Here is a 17010-nt window from a genome sequence, read left to right on the forward strand (position 1 = left end):
AAGATAAATTAGATGTGAAGGAAGGTTTCTAAGTCTAGAATGTATGATTAGTGGCTGAGACTTTTTGGTATTCACGATAAGGTCATAGTTATAGAATGATTTGGGGGTTCGGGGAATTGCATGTCGCCAGTGTTGGCTGATTTGATGAAGGATTACATTGTTTCCACGGCAATTAACGGTTTGACTGTTCCCCCCAAAATCATCACCAAATATGTGGACGACCTTTTCCTTGTCGCCAAGAGGGAGGATTTGGATAGGACTCTTAAGGCTTTCAACACCATTCATGAACGAATACTGTTCACATATGAAAAGGAGAACCAAGGAGCTTTGCCTTACTTAGATACACTTATGATGATAGCACCATAACTACAACTTGGTACCAAAAAACAGTAATGCTCTCAATTCTTCCGGTGTTCGTCAGAAGGGTATTCCTCTCTTCAAAATAAAATAATCTGTTTTTTCTCCAAAGCTTTCAACCCTTGGTATGGGTCTTCTTCCAAGGGTTGAAAGCTTTGGAGAAAAAACAGATTCTTTTAATTTGAAAAGAGGAATACCCTTCTGACGAACACCGGAAGAATTGAGAGCATAAAGTTCCCCGTCAGACTCCAAAAGAAAGAAAAACCAGTAACTTCTGGAAGAATACTCAATTTCCTATCCAATCATCCATTGTCTCAGAAAAACAACACAGCATAAGGTTTCATTCATCGGATGCGGTCAATCACAACAGACATGGATTTCGACACGAATGGGATGATCATCGATACTCTTCGCTCTAACAACTACCCCAATAACTTGATTGGAAGGTTAGTGAATGAGGAGGGAGGAGTAAGGAGAGCAGAACACAATGCTACGGAGACAGATATACAACCAAAATATATGTCTTTGACGTATGTTCCCGGACTTAGTGAAAGAATGAAGAGCACTTTTGAACAATTTTCCAAAGACATCACACTGAACTTGAAGTCACGATACAACACAGATGTATTGTACACGAATCTTAAGGAGAAAATACCTATTTTGGATAAGACGAATGTGATCTACAAAATCCCATGTGAATGTGGAAGATCATACATTGGGAGAACCCAACGACTCCTTCATTTCGAATTTTCATACTAAATTTTCGAAAAATGTGGCGAAAATTTATGAAATATTACACTAAAAAGCTGGCAAAAAAGTTAGTCAGTGATTATGGAGTGATTAAATACTGGGGCAAGAACAGTAAACATCGTTGTTATGTTTTTTCCTCACAAACAATGTGAAGACCGTCACACTTCAGCACTTCGAAATTCGAACAGAATGTAACTTCCGCCTTGTGAAAAAGTATTAAGAAGTAAGAAAGTCTCTTTTTTGGATCTTCAAATAGATTTTCGAATTTTTCAAGATCTACTTCTGCACGGAAAGAATGATGAACATGGCTCTATCCAAGGACAATGCAATGTCCTGATTGATTCTAAAGAGAACCGAAACAGTGTTGTGATTCTTACGAAATCCAGACTGAAATTCAAATTGGAGATTACAGCGTTCTGGGGCCTAAATAGGGGGAAAGGTAATGCGACACATAGCCTGTTCCCCTTAATTCCCATGTTCACCTCCAAAATGGGCTAGATTCCTGGTAGACCCCGGTATACTCAGGTGAGTGATAGAAGATTGGGTAATCAACTCCAGTGGGAAGTCACGAACCTGAGGCTAACGAACAAGAGATCTGGTGCTTCTAGAGAGGATTGGGCGAAAGGCCCAGCAACTCCTCCCCGTAAAAGCAAGATTGAACTTTTCGACAGCGCCTTATGCTACGTTTCTGGAGCGAGCTGACAGGGGACGTTACAGCCGCCTAAATAAGTAAGTTATAGCGTTCCAGATGTACAAACATCTGGGATGGAATGATAACTTTTTAACACTATCGAATCGATAGTATCGATAAATCTATATCTGTTAGATTAAGTGAATGTCGACTTTTTACGCAATGTTGGGCCATTCATTTTGACACCCTTAAAAGAATGTGATTGTTGATAAATAACTATATTATTTACAAGAAAATGCAGCTATCGTTTAAATTTTTCAGAATCGACAGTCGATAGTATCGAAAATAAGTTATGCCCTAGACACACTTACGACTTAAGCCGAGAGACGACTTAGTGGAAAATGAGGGAAATATAGTTTACCCATTATTTCTAATATAATTACGCTAAGTCGTCTCTCGGCTAATCCTCAGGTCTGTCAAGCCCCTTATCATGTCATCCCTGGTCTTCAGTCCGATCCTGTGAGGAGGCAAGAATTTTTCTTATGTAACATCCTGAAGAAGACTGCATGATTTGCGTCTCACTTGCTCTGACATTAGGATCTTAAACATTGACATGAACATCAACAAAAGCTTTAGAGAGTTATCCTTTAAACTTTTCCTTATTTCAAGATTGAAGAACATATCAAAGAACATCCTACAAGTTCTTCTTAGAGAGTTTCCCGTTGAGAGAATCGAAAAAAAAAAACGTTTTCAAAAGTGTTTTGTATACGGAAACATTCTTGACAATATAATCCTTTCTTTTTTTTTAGGAAAATAAAGAGAAGCTGTAGAGGCAGTTCTGTCCTGCAGACACGCCTGAAATCCCTGAGTTCCATGGATACGGCCGTATTTGATGAAAAAGACCAGATTAGCTGACAAAACGAAAACTCTGTGCGTTACGTGGAGATCGACAGGGTCACTACAGTTTGACCAAATAGCGCACAGAAGCATTTTTTACTATTCCAAGACAATGTAATTCCTAGAAGAGACTTCTTCTACTGTCTCCCACGACTTTCCGTGGTCATTTAAACCCAATTTTACCAGAGAGTTTAGTAAGCAAATATAAGAGGTAAATCCAATCGGCAAGTCTAACTCTTTTTTCTGCATTTAACACTTTGTTACTCCAAAAAAAAAGGACCAATTTGAGAGGTAAAACTAAGAGATCGATAAGGTCATTCTCGTTTAAGTAAAATATAGAGAATTAACTTTTAAAAAAAATCCTCAATTGCCATGAACTGAAACGGAATGAGACAAAGAGTAGAAAAAAAACTGTGAAAAACTGTTTCAATAGCTATTACAGCTAATAACTATTCTGAAGAAAAAAAATTAACTTGAAAAGTATAAGAAGAAATCTGAAGTAGACTTAAAGTATTTTAAACATGTGATTCTTAGGTACCTGTCAGAGGTCAAACGAATTTTCAAAATGCAGAAACTCTCGATAGTAGAAAACTTATTTAAAAGACAAAAAAAAAGAAATTAGAGAGACGTTGAAAGTAGAAATTCAACAACAAAAAAACTTATCCACCAAAAGTTGATTAAAATAACTTTAATTGCCAATATCCAAAACTATAGGATTAAAAAAAAAGAAAAAAATCTACTGCCACTTTTAGGAAAACCAAATGTTACTAAAAAAAAATATTATTTAAAAAGAAAAATAATAAGTTAACTTGTGATTATTGTCTGTTCAACTTTATATTCAAAATCTCGGTATATTAGAAGCACAATCAAAAGCAATTATTTCGACGAGATTATTACGAAATTTTGTAAATGAGACATTAAAAAAACGGGATAATAATCTTGTCCTTGTCTCAAAATCTTAACATTCAAAATACTGCCATTTAAAAAAAAATCTAGAACCAATTATTAAAAAAAAATTGTAAAACTTAGTGATTTATCCTTGCAATTTGTTACGAAGTAAAAAAAAAATAGCACAAGGAAGATTTTTTTACACTTCTGTTGATGTTTCTATATTAAATAATTCTTTACATTTTGATCGGAAACCAGAGAATAATGTGTTGGAAACGAAAAAATAAAACAAATCGTTGTTGAATGGCATCCATTTGAGATTAAAGAAACAAATGAATTCATGTTGTGTCTTTTGCGTGGGGTAAAAAAAAAATAGGAAAGAAGCAAAAATTGTTAAAAATATAGCGTAATTTTGGAAAGAAAAAGAAATATTCCTCTCCCTTCCCTCCAAACAAAAAAAGAACTAAAAAGGAATCCATATAAATTCTCACTCTGATGATTTAAAAAAAAAAGCATTCTATAGCTCATGTATAAAAGGACATTAAAAAATATAATAAATAATAAAATTTAAAAAAAAAATGAAAAAATCCATAGAATTTAAAAGATAAAGTGTGAGAGTATCTCAGTGTTGGAAAATTTTTGTATTTAAAATTAGAAAAGGTCATTCAAATACCGACAAGAGTGTCTTTAGATTAGATCAACAAATTACAAAAAAAAAGAAATGTAAAAAATAAACCTAGAACTCGTCAAATTTCCTTCGGAAATATCCATTTAAAAAAATCTGATGAATGTTGATTTTAAAAAGCGTAAAATAAACGCCAAAATAAGATTGTAAATTATAGAAAAAATATATATTAAAAAAAATAGAAAGAGTCATCAGAGATTAAGTTCGAGGGAGTCAGACAATAACAAATGAATTGAGAGATTAAAGGCAAAAAAATACATTATAGTGAAAAGAAAAATCTATTGAATTTTGTGCAAAAGCTCATCTCACACACTAAAAATCCAAATAGGATTGCAATTGTATCCCCTATAAAATCCTTTAATCAAAAATAACTCATTCATTTTAACTTAATACACAAACTAAGTGCTTCATTCATTCCCATTATACACATTATCATCCCAAAAAAAAACTGTGCCAGACAAATTTCTCCCCAACTTTTAAACAATAATTTAACAAAAATGCTGCAAATTACATGATTCATTTCAATCGATTAACAATCCATTTTTCACCTCTTCGCTGTTCTGTGAAAATTTTGCACATAATAAAACAGCAATAACTATATTCTTTTCATAATTGCAATCGTTAAAATTTGTGTGAGAGAGACCAGCCAAATTGACTAATCAAAAAAAAAAACGGAGGATGAAGAGAAATATTATAAAAGAGATTCCATAGAATTGTAAGAAGATTAATTTTCTTGAACATTGACATTGAGAGAAAAATAAACCATGGGTCATATCAATAAGAAAAAAAAACAACTCTTACCTTTCGCATCTGAACAGTGTTTATTTTCTTTGTGCCCATTCATTATTCATTGAAGAGAGGAAATTGCGTGTCTTCTGAGTGGGCTGGAATTGTCACACCACCCGTGTCTAAGGAAGATTGCATCGAATCCGTGCTCTCCAGAGGAAGGAAGCAGTCTGATGAAGTCTAGAAATTGAAATCAAGAAAACACCTACAGTAAGTACACAATATTGTAAAACATTCTGAGCTTTCCTATTAAAATAAAAACTAGTGATAAGCCTAGATCAGTTTATTCTATCTGAAATTCTTAACGAGAGCAAACTCGGAGTGCATGAAAATTCGATTTGGAACTAAAAATGAGGGGCATTAAGGTAAAGTATCCTATGTCGACCAATTAAGGATAGATTTTGTGAAAAACTTATGAAAAAAACAGTTATAATTTGTGTTTTTCCCTGGTAGCTGAGATTCTTTACAGGTGACCTCGAAATGCGTGCAACTCGAGGTGCTTGCAACTCGGAATGCGTGAAAATTCGATTGTGAGTTAAATTTTGGGAGTAAAAAATCGCGTCGAGCCAATTTCATCCATTTCGACTGCCGAGAACAGTTTACTCGACGCGATTCTTTATCCCCAAAATTCAACTCACAATCGAATTTTCACGCATTCCGAGTTGCAAGCACCCCGAGTTGCACGCATTTCGAGGTCACCTGTAAAGAATCTCAGCTACCATAAGCTTATCTGGGCTTATTACTGATCATTTTTATATGCACTATAGTTTTTTAATGAGAGTCATTTGTCTTCTTAGAATTTAAATCTGGGACACGCTTTACTTAAAGAATCCTTAGTGAAAAGTCCTTAATTAAGTACCGTCGTTGCGGGTGATTTAGCACTCTGCTGTTCGTGAGATTTCATTAATTCTAGCACTTATTGATAGTCTTTGCCGATCTGGTCTACCATGTCAAAATATATAGGGATATGTTATGTACCAAGTAAGGCACAATGATCCGCAAAAGGATTCTTGTAGTTTCAGTAATAGTCAACGAAATGCTAGTATAGGTATTTTGCCAAAAAACGACTTCGTGAAAAAGTTATCTGAAGGTGCAATTCCAAAATCGTTTTCAGAGTAGTAAATTGCCCAAATCTATTCTAAATTTATCTGGCTAGAATAATCCACTTCGATTTTGTTCATTATTTTTCTCAAAATACTGTTTTTTTACTATTATCTTCGTAAGAACGCATGATTTATGTTATAAAATTGCATATAATGGTCTTTCTAAAGCTTTATTATAGAAGTATTTGGCTAAAAAATATCCAATTTTTTGGGAATTCAAGATAAATTGACCGAGATCTACAAGATGGTGTGGTCGCCATCTTGATTTGACGATTCTGTCCTCCATTTTGAATAACGGTCAAAACAAAAATCTCATCCGATTGAACTGAAATTTTAGTATGTTTTAGATGATGTCAAGACCTTTTCAGAACATTTATAAAATCCGACCTAGGTCAAGCGATTGTCTGGATACAGGGGCTTCAAGTTCAAAATGTTGACACTTTCATGAATACAGAATTACGAAGAGCTTCTTTTATCGAAACCATTATAAAAAGACAGCGCTATCGTTAGGCGATAAGATCTAACATACAAACAAAAAGAAAAGTAATGTTTTTGTTTATAACAGCATATTATTTGAGTATATCTGAAAAACTGTTTTTGCAAAGATGAAAAAAACAAAAATGTACTTTTCGTTTATTTTTTTATATTATGGAAGAGTAAATAAATATGTAAAACAAAAGCCTCAACCATTTTTAATGGTTACTGAGGCATTTCGTTTAGGTTTTAAAATTCAGTATTAGAATATAAAGATCGCACAAATATGAATATTTCAAAATTTTAAAATTTGAGCCACTGTATCTAGGTAAATGCTTGACATAGACTGGAACACAGATGCGTTCTGAAAAGGTCTTCACATCAGCTACAACATACTAAAATTTCAACCTACCTAATCGGACCAGTTTTAGGTTTTGACAGTTATTCAAAATGGCGGACAGGAACGTCAAATCAAAATGGCGACCACGTCATCTTGTAGATCTCGTGTGCACCTTACCCTTAGATGTGAAGATCTTCATTGTCGTTTATTATCAGAAATTGTTGATTTTTTAGTATTTATTAAAAAGTGCAAAGTCACCTGCACCTTACCCCAAGTGCAAGCCTTTTTTCTTGATTTTTTTAACATAGTAAAATTTTATAAAATTAATGCTAGTGGCACAAAATCCATTCATTAACAACTGAATACAAATAATTTTACGCATTCACTCCCCTCCTTTCACTTTAACTATCCAATTTTAGAGGGTAAAGTTGAAAAACAGCGAAAAAAAGTGCACAGTCACCCGCAACGACGACGGTAGTACTTTTATATTTTTTCTGCTTTGCCTTGCATTATCCGTTATATCTCAGGTTCTAGTGAACAGAACTTAAAAAGTTGGGTCCGTTAGAAAGCTCATTAGCTGTGCTTCAATTTTGATAATAACAAAAGACTTTGTAAAACCACTCCTTCAGGGTGTAAAATTGGAGTTTCTCTAAGAATTACCAAAAAAAAATGGTCTTAAAGTGAGGCTTTAAAAATTTGTATAAAATAAACTAAACAAAATAATAAAAATTCATTGACACCAGGCGATAGGCACCACTTAGGACTACAATTTTGCTCATCTAAGACATGGCGCTCCGATCACTCTAAATGACTCATTTGTAGGTTTTTGTCATTTTCCAAAAATATGAAGTATACCTATTTTAGAGCAAATTCCCTAAACATTTCTGAGAAAGTAGGGGGAAGCTTTGATGTTTCGCATATACGCTACCATCAAACACTTCGTATTTCTTCCGGATTCCTTTATGAATCTCACATATGGCTATATATTTTAATAGCTACTCTTAAATCCCACCTCTCCTGAAAAAATTGGGTGTCTAATTCTTTTTTCCTAGTTTCAGGAAACAAAAATTAAAAACAGGTGCAAAACTGTAATTTTAATGTGTAATATTTTGTACAATTTTGCACAATTGATATCACTTTTTTTGGAAAACTACTATCACAGGATGTAGAGGGGTTATTAGGGTTTAAATTTGTATAAAAACCTCTTGGAATGAAGAAGGCCGTTTTTGTGGGTGGAAAAAAATTCGCAAACTTGACCCATATTCATCGATCGGATATTAAGAATTATTATGTATCGCATAGTGAATCTGGCAACACTATAATTTTAATGTTCTAACATAACCTCACTTGTGTGTTGCGGACGTCAATGCAACATAACCTTCAAATTTCCACATACATTTTGGGGTTGCCAAAGTGACATTTTCATGGAATTTGAAAATCAAAGAAAGAAAATGGATTCCTCAGTGTATAAAATTATGCCTTTTACAAATCTTCATAAAAGTAATATTAAAAGATATTATTCCTCACATAAACTATTTAATCAGATAGACTAGAGTTCCGTCTAAACAATGATGTGTAACTTTTAATGTCGGGTGCAAAATTTACGGTGAAAATGGGACGTTTTTGAGTGATGTAAATTATATGCGAAAATAGAAACTTGATTGAACTATCGGACAAATCGCCATTAAATTTTCATTTTCTTCTAGAGAAAAATGTGAGGATTTCCCAGGATTTTGTGAGATAGGATTTTGAACCTAGTAAGTAAGAGGTTTTTTTGGCATAGTTGGTGAATTGATACGGTTCGTGTTGTAGTCAGAAAAAATTACTTAACTTGGACATCATTTTTGTATGCGAAACATCAAAGCCTCCCCCTATCTTTTGAAACATATGTGAAACATACATACATGTGGAGATTCTTCTTTAAATCGATCGGGGGACCATCAACATGATTTTCATTAACATCACTAATCAACATTCAACCGCGAGAAGAAACCCCTAAACTCCTTTTAGAATGCCTTTTTATGATAGGTAGACAAACGCATCAGCGATCATTTTGCAAATATATTTCAATGACTTTAGATCATACTTTCATTTAAAATTAGCCTCTACTAGAAATAGTATTAGATGGATGGATGGAAATAAATAGAAACAAAAATTGAATTACTTAAAGGAAAATTGGGAGCTTTTTAACGAGGGTTGATTGGGAATGTAAATGAAAATCATGTCGATGACTTCCCGATCGATTTAAAAAAGAACCTCAACATTTATATATGTTTCACATTAGTTTTAAAAGGTATTTTCTAAGAAATGTTTAGGAAATTTGCTCTAAAATTGGTACTTCATATTTTTGGAATATGACAAAAACCTACAAATGAGGCATTTAGAGTGATCGGAGCGCCATGTCTTAGATGAACAAAATTGTAGTCGTAAGTGTTGCCTATCGCCTGGTGTTAATGAATTTTTAATATTTTGTTTAGTTTATTTTATACAAATTTTTAAAACCTCACTTTAAGATCATTTTTTTGGTAATTCTTAGAGAAACTCTAATTTTACACCCTGAAGGAGTGGTTTTACAAAGTCTTTTGTTATTATCAAAATTGAAGCACAACTAATGAGCTTTCTAACGGACCCACACTTTTTAAGTTCTGTTCACTAGAACCTGAGATATAACGGATAATGTAAGACAAAGAAGAAAAAATAAAAAGTATTAATAAAAAAAATGTTACGTGTTGGATCAAAACCAAGGTCAGATTCTTAATCAGGGGACTTGACTCTATCAAACGTACCATGTGAGATCTCCGTTAGCAAAAAAAGTTGTGAATTTGTTGCATAGTGTAATTAAAGATTAATTATTTTCCGGTGAATACTATTGTTACTCTTTTTACAGTAATACTGTTTGGAATAGGTTCGATAAATGCTCCGAGCTAGGGTAAATTGGTACAAGTTGGACAATGGCAAAAGTTGGAAAATTTCGCTGGGACAAGTTGGACAGGCAATTATTTCTTGATAAATACAGTACTAAATTTTAATTAGTATATTTTTCTATGTTATAGTTTAATTATTTGGTTCCTTGTGCTGCAAATAAAGTGAAAATCCATTCATATGAATAAGATTTAACGTATAAAATTCTCACCTCAATTGACAGTGTAACTTTTCACCGCCGAAAAAATACATCGATCGGCCATTTTTTCCTAATAGAAACACAAGAAGAGTGACTTTGGTTTTTCGGTTCTGTTGACATTTCTCAATATTTCTGGCAAATTTTAGTGGAATAAAGTGTTTAATCTCGATAGTTAACGGTACGTAATGGTTTTATTTGATATAATTACTAACTGTATGAAGAAAAAGTGCTTATTTGAAGCGTGAGCAAAAGTGACAAGTTGGACATCCGGAGATACGATTGTATTGCAGGGGTTTTCTTTTTATTTCAGATGGGTAAAAAGGCAAATAAATTGAAAAAGTACAAATTCTATACTCAAGACCAAGTGAACAAAACACTGGAAGCTTTTCGCCAAGGAAAGTAACTAAGTCAGGTGTCAGTATTATTTGGGGTGCCAAGAACAACACTTTTTAATAAGCTGACCGGGAAATGTCCGGAAGAATGCTCTGGGGGAAGGCCTCCTACGCTGCCAAAAGATATAGAAGATGAGCTCGTTGAATGGATTTTAGGATGCAGTGACAAGTGGCATCCTATAACAAAAGATCAAGTCCTCAACACTGTGCAATTGTAAGAAGTTCAAGATTGTCAACGAGTTCACCGATGGAAGGCCAGGATACTCTTGGTTCAAGAGCTTTTTGAACAGATACCCAGAATTGAGACTTCGTACACCAGAAGCATACACAACCCAAAGAGCTGGTATTACCACTGAGTGGTTTGAGAAAACTCATGAATATTTAAAATCCAAAGATCTTCTGGAACTTCCTCCTGATCGCGTCTTTAATCTAGACGAAACGGGTGTAATGCTTTCGCCCAAAGGTGGACAGGTATCTATTATTATTCTATGGAGTTTTTAAATTCATGTTTGAAGTTCTTTGTGACAATACAAGAAAAAAAAAAGAATTAGACTTCAGAAACAGGAAGAAAGGTTCAAAATAAAAGAAGAAAAGGAGCAAAGCAAGAAAATTAAAATATCCAAGAAAAAGATTTAATAAATAATATATATCTAAGCCTTAATGTTTTTTACTTTTTAATTATACACTTTACCCTAGTGATACAATTGATTCAGTGTGTATGGCATTCAGTAAAAAATCTTGAAACTTGCACAACCTTCCCCTACGCATTGTCCAAATTCCCACGTCCAACTTGTCCCACCCTGTCCAAATTATATTGTTTTGCACTCACGTATTTTTCTTGTATTTAAGAACTTTTCAAACTGTTTTTCAAGAATTTCCATGAAACGGTAATATTCTAGAAGAATCAAGGAGCAAATTTATGTATGTCATCAGGGAAAAATGTATTTATAATGTCTTTAATCTTGTATCAAAGTTCGAGCCTCTGGAAATTGTTCCAATTTATGCAACTTACCCTACTTTTAGTTTTTTTTTAGTAACTTTTGCAGAAAGAAATTAATCAACATAAAATTTTATGGGGATGTAGATCTAAGGTTTCTGCATCCAATGATACCATCTTTTTATACTACCATAAGTAGACTTACAATAGTCTTCTTCGGAACTGACGGTTTTTGGTGAAGTTTAAGCCAGATCAAGAGGACATGGAATTTTATGATGTGGCAATAGGACACTAAATAGGTCAAGTGCTAGAGCACTCGCTCTATGATGCAAGTGTCCCGGGTTCGAATCCCTTTTTAGGTCACCAGGAATTTTTCTAGCGTTAAAGGTGTTCGGATTGCATCCAGTGAGCTTCATTGCACTTGATTCCACGGGCATGGGACTGACAACCTCATCCCGTACAAGAAAAAAAATAATAATACATGTCTAGGAATCCCCTTGCGACAGGCCTTGTTCCTTCATGGAATGTTGTGTCAGCATTATTATTATGGGGTAAATGTTCTAATTCAAAACCATTTCCAGACGCTTTAACTTTGACAGAAGATTCAACACATTAGGTTCATATTTTTTCTGAAGAGAATTACATAAATTTGCTCCTTGGCTCTTCTAGAATGTTACTGTTTAGTGAAAATTCTTTAGATATAATTTGAAAACTTCTTAAATACAAGAAAAATGCACGAGCGTAAAATGCTTCTATTGGAAACAAATTAATCCAAATGGAGACAAGGGAAAGTTTCTAATTGGAGACAAACAGTGTAAGTGAAACCGCCACGAAAGGTTTCCAAAACCCTGTTGAGTTGCTCCTGAGTGCAGGATTTGTTCTTATTCTTATTTGGAGCATAATTAACTAAATAATGAAACTGTCGTATAGAAAATGTATAAATATAGTAATTTAGTACTGTATTTATCATGAAAACAATGACGTTTCCATTTGCAGTAGCGAAAAATTTCCATTTGGAGCAGGTTTTGAATTACCTTAATTTACTAGCATTATTGATAATATTAGGAATCTCAAATAATTGAGTTTATTAGGATTTCTAATAACTCTATGGGAGGGTAAATCAGTTTCATGAATTTCCAAAATATAAAAGTTCCACTTACCTCTGGGATGCTCTTGTGAATCTTGCTCTTGGTCATGTCGACATCTCTGTGTTCTTCATTCTTCACCAAACCTGCTTTGTGATCCCTCATGTGCCTCTGCAGGAGTTCACTGTTGATGGAAATGAAGGAACACTGATCGCACTTCATCTTCATGTACTCCTCCGGATGCTTCGTCCGGATGTGCGTCTTCAGGGGCTCTGTCTGGATGGCGCTGTAGTCGCAATGGGTGCATTTGTAGGGTTTTGTATTGGTATGCCTCAGCCGATGCTTCCTCAGAACACTCGGATCTCTGGCCATGAAGTTGCAATTGGCATGTTCACAGCGGAAGGGCTTCTCGCCCGTGTGCTGTCGCAAGTGGATGAGCCATGTGGCCTTCCGGGTGGACTGTTTGCCGCAAATGTTGCAGCGATACGACATGATCTGATTGTGACATCCGGAAACATGCTTTGAGAGTGTCTTGGAGTTGGCAAAGACATTGAGGCAGATGTCGCAGGTCTTCTTGGAGTACCAACGATTGGCAGCTGCTGCCTTCTTATCCAGATGATTAACAGAGTGGTAGCGAAGTTTGGAGTACTGCGAGAAGGTTTTTGGACACATCGTACAGGCAAATCCTCGAGTTGGTCCATGACTCTGCAGATGCCTGAAGATCTGGACAGTTGTGAGGACTTTGTAGTTGCACAGTGGACACTTTAGCATATCCACATCGATCTTGTGCTCCTTCCACATGTGAAGCCCACAAGTGCGCCAACTCTTGTGCTCTTCCCCGCATTCCGGACACTTGAAATTCCGGATATTCTCCACCGAACAGTGACACTTGAGATGGATATCTCGCTTCTCCGTACTTTCGAACTTGTACAGACACCCCTTGACCGTGCACCTGAAAAAGGAACCTCTCTAGAAAAGCACTTGGCAAAGACATCCGGAAAACTCTACTTGTGAGTCAAATTCCTGGTCAACTTAGTCTTCAACTGCTTCAATGAAATTGGTTTCCACTGCTCCTTTCCCCCAGATTCCGTCTCAGTCTTCTCCTCATTGGAATCCGATGAAGGATTGGAACTCACAGGATCCTCCTTTGCTCCAATTTCCTTGAGTTTGTGATCTTGCATCATATGCTGCTTCGTATGCTCCACAGATTCAAATACCCCATAGCACAGACTACACACATACTTCACATCAACATCGCTGTCTGGCTCCTGGGCATCGGATTCCTTCAGAAACTCCACCATAACCTCCCTGCTGCCACTGTGCATGATCTGGTGGTGAGACAAGAACTCCTCAGCCGTAGACACAACAGCATTGCATTCCTGGCACTGATACATGGACACAACATTGGCCACGATGCATTTTTCAGCTGCTTCAGCGCCTTTTTCACCCTCCGGACGCTCTGAGGATGTTGCCCCCAGAGAGTCTTCATCATAGACAATTACATCGTCAATTGAGTCAGATTCCATAGCTTATCCACCAAATATCCTCCACAGACTCTTTTTCTTGCAATTTAAATAACAATTCACAGTATCATTCACCTATTTCTGGGAGAAATCACAAATTTTCTCAACTCAAATGCCGACAATCAACAAAAATCAACATTTTGTCATTTCACGTAATAAGCTGTAGGAGCGCTGCCTGCGATCATGGGATTTTTTTTTTGAATTGAAGGGAAATTTTTTGAATGTTAACGGTAGAGAGCACGTGGAGTTACAAAAAAACTTGGAATTACATTTTGTAGTTTGAATAAAGATTTATTTTAAAATATCAAGAAAAAACGTACAGTAGTCTTAACGGTCAAAACATTACTTAAAAAATTGTCTTATTTTTCACTCATTATTTATAAATAATTTCATTGTGATTTCCGAATATTGAAAGGAAATGAACGCATCTAATGAAAAACTTTTATTAGGAAATATTCAGTCATAATCATGCAAATCAGTTAATAAGGATAATAATTCATTCTATGCTTACACGTACATCCGTTGACCTTATTATTGAAGATATTTCGAAGGATTTTCCCAGATTTTCCCTACCATTTCTTGCTTGATCTGACTATGATCCGACTGATGATTAATGGTGATATCCAAATTAAAAATAACATTTTTTATTGTTCTTAAGTGCTTCTGCATAATCAACATTTCATATGTTGGTTCCTGTCACTAATATTTGGTGGATTTTAGAGCACGGCGAGAACTGGGGAAAACTGGTGAGAGTTGAGACAGATCAACATGCCTATAAAGAATAGAGGTCTGCGCAAAGTACACGGACGCCGTGCGCGCACGAGGAACGTACTGTTTTATGAGCAGCAGCAACAAAAATAATAAGACATGCGCGCAATTGTTCATGTCGTTCTCCTCGGAATTTCTACAGAATTTCTGCGACACTTCCGTAGAATTTCTGCAGTATTTCTGCGGAATATCTGCCGAATTTCCGTGTGTTCTGACCTAATGTAAAAGAGGATGCAGCGCCTACGGTGTTGGTTTTAAGAACATCGTCTGTTCTAGAAAATTGGACAATTAGAAGTCTTCTACCTTTCTCATATACAGAATTCAATCGGTTGATTAGAATAGGAGTTATAGTAGCTTAAGTTCTAAAAACATTAAGAACGGTTTTGCTTCAAATATAAGGTAAGGAGGGTCAATTATTTCATAATTAATTCAAATCAGTGAAAATATCATAAAAATTGACCTTCAAATACTGGAAAAATTATAAAAAGACGAAGCGTTGAAGTATTACTTAAATAAAAATTCGCAATTCTTGACTTTTTCTTAAGGAATTATTTCAATTATTACCCTTACAGACTACTTGAGAATTCAAATTTTGAGTCTAATCGCAAGTTGAGGACTTCATCTTTATTACATGTGCAAAAATTTTAGTACCATAACTAAGTTAAAGATTAATTTTATGTATTAAAAATGAAAGTGCATTTCAAATAAATCGTTCCTCAATTCGACCGGTCGACGAATCTTAGCAAGTGAAGCTTTTTTCACTTGAATGTTGTTCTACTTCTCTGAATGAATTGATAAAAGTGAGTTTACCTATTTATTTTAATAATTAACTAAATTTTAAGTGCTATTATTAAGTGTTGAACAAGCCAAATTTAAATCCGTGACTTTAAGTTTTTGTGGTTTGTTTAATTTTAAGAAAAAATGGGTGGTCGAGTAGAGGAACCCCAGGCGGTCGAGTAGAGGTCCACTGATATTGAAGTGGTCGAGTAGAGAAACACTTCGCATTTTTGAAACATTTTAATTTTTTTATAATTTAAAATTATATTACGACTAAATGAAGTTCACAAATAGATAGATAAGGATCTATTCTATAGTTTTAGGTAAAAACCCTATCAAAAAACACAAATTATAACTGTTTTTTTATAAGTTTTTCACAAAATCTATCCTTAAGTGGTCGACATAGGATACTTTACTTTACAGACGGAAAATCAAATTGAAATCAAAACGATAAAGCATTTTTTATAAATCTAAATCAGCGATTCTAACAAATTAGAAAAAAAAACAAAAAATCGAAAACCTAAACACAAAATTAAAATTTTTCATGGGGTAAAATGAGGTAATTTAGAACCATTTATAATTTGGATTTCTGAGTTTTCCTCACTGTTTTAGAGATGCAAAAGCAAAAAATCTTGAAGAAAAGCCCCTCCTTTCTTCTTATTCGCCTTTTCTCCTATTTCGCAATATGTCTTTTGTATTTATTCATCGATAATGAGAAAATCTTAAACTTTCCAAACCGTAAATGGTTTCAAATTATTTCATTTTACCCTAGTGGTGTACTGAACTAAAAGTTCAGCTATTGGATTGCTAGACACTCAGTTTTTCAACTCTCACTCAGTTTTTCAACAAGTTTTTTGACACTCAGTTTTTCAACAAGTTTTTCAACTTTTCACTCCCCGGAGATTAATTTTCTCAACAAATCTTCACGTTTCAGACAATTTCTGAGAAATGTCGTCACGCTGTTGTTTGTCTGTCTGCCTGTCGCCAGCTATAGAGGTCAAACGTTTAGAGATAGCGACTTAGGACCTAAGGAAGACCCCCAATAAGTCGACTCAAGAATCGTTAACATACCTCTCATTTTTCCCCGACCCCTCCCCTTCCCCTCCAAAACTATGTTTTTTAGGGATTAAAACGCGTCGTGCGATTTTTTTTTTCATTTTTGGATATGTTTTAGAGATTACCTATGCGGATATTTCATCCATATACGGAAATACAGTTGAATCATTCCTAACAATGAGTTTTTCAAGGTCAAAGTTTAAAAAAACACTAGAGAGCGTATTTATCAAGAAAATGGCATCATGTTTGGGCTTGTTGGAAAGGTCTTGGAATTTCCTATAAAACTGAACCGGTTCCAATGGGTTCTGAACCTGTAATAAACCAGTTCATAGCTGATAACTAATTTTTATCCGAAAATCAATTCAATCAATCAATTCAAATTTATTACAGTAGAGTCTCTCAAATTTGAATCTCCCAAATTCGAACGCCGTTTGGATTCA

At 34.8% G+C, this 17010-nt stretch overlaps 2 protein-coding genes across 5 annotated transcripts in view; one reads left to right on the top strand and one right to left on the bottom strand.

Annotated features, from left to right (window-relative positions):
* Positions 1-3253, top strand: part of LOC129804431 (uncharacterized) — a 104010-nt gene extending 100757 nt beyond the window's left edge. For all 4 annotated transcript variants that reach the window (XM_055851698.1, XM_055851699.1, XM_055851701.1 and 1 more), the window contains one exon: positions 2548-3253. In XM_055851698.1, coding sequence (XP_055707673.1) covers positions 2548-2653 — 106 coding nt within the window. In that variant the 3' untranslated portion in view covers positions 2654-3253. The remainder of the gene's footprint in view (positions 1-2547) is intronic.
* Positions 3254-5005: 1752 nt separating this feature from the next.
* Positions 5006-14126, bottom strand: LOC129804433 (zinc finger protein 91). The gene is made up of 3 exons (XM_055851702.1): positions 13455-14126; positions 12522-13398; positions 5006-5174 (listed from the first exon to the last, which is right to left on the bottom strand). Exons 1-3 carry the CDS (start codon positions 13970-13972, stop codon positions 5052-5054), a joined length of 1518 nt encoding a protein of 505 aa, XP_055707677.1. The 5' UTR covers positions 13973-14126; the 3' UTR covers positions 5006-5051.
* Between the last annotated feature and the right edge of the window lie 2884 nt (positions 14127-17010).

Source organism: Phlebotomus papatasi, chromosome 2 (genome assembly GCF_024763615.1).
Source record: "Phlebotomus papatasi isolate M1 chromosome 2, Ppap_2.1, whole genome shotgun sequence".
In the NCBI taxonomy this organism is placed as follows: domain Eukaryota; kingdom Metazoa; phylum Arthropoda; class Insecta; order Diptera; family Psychodidae; genus Phlebotomus; species Phlebotomus papatasi.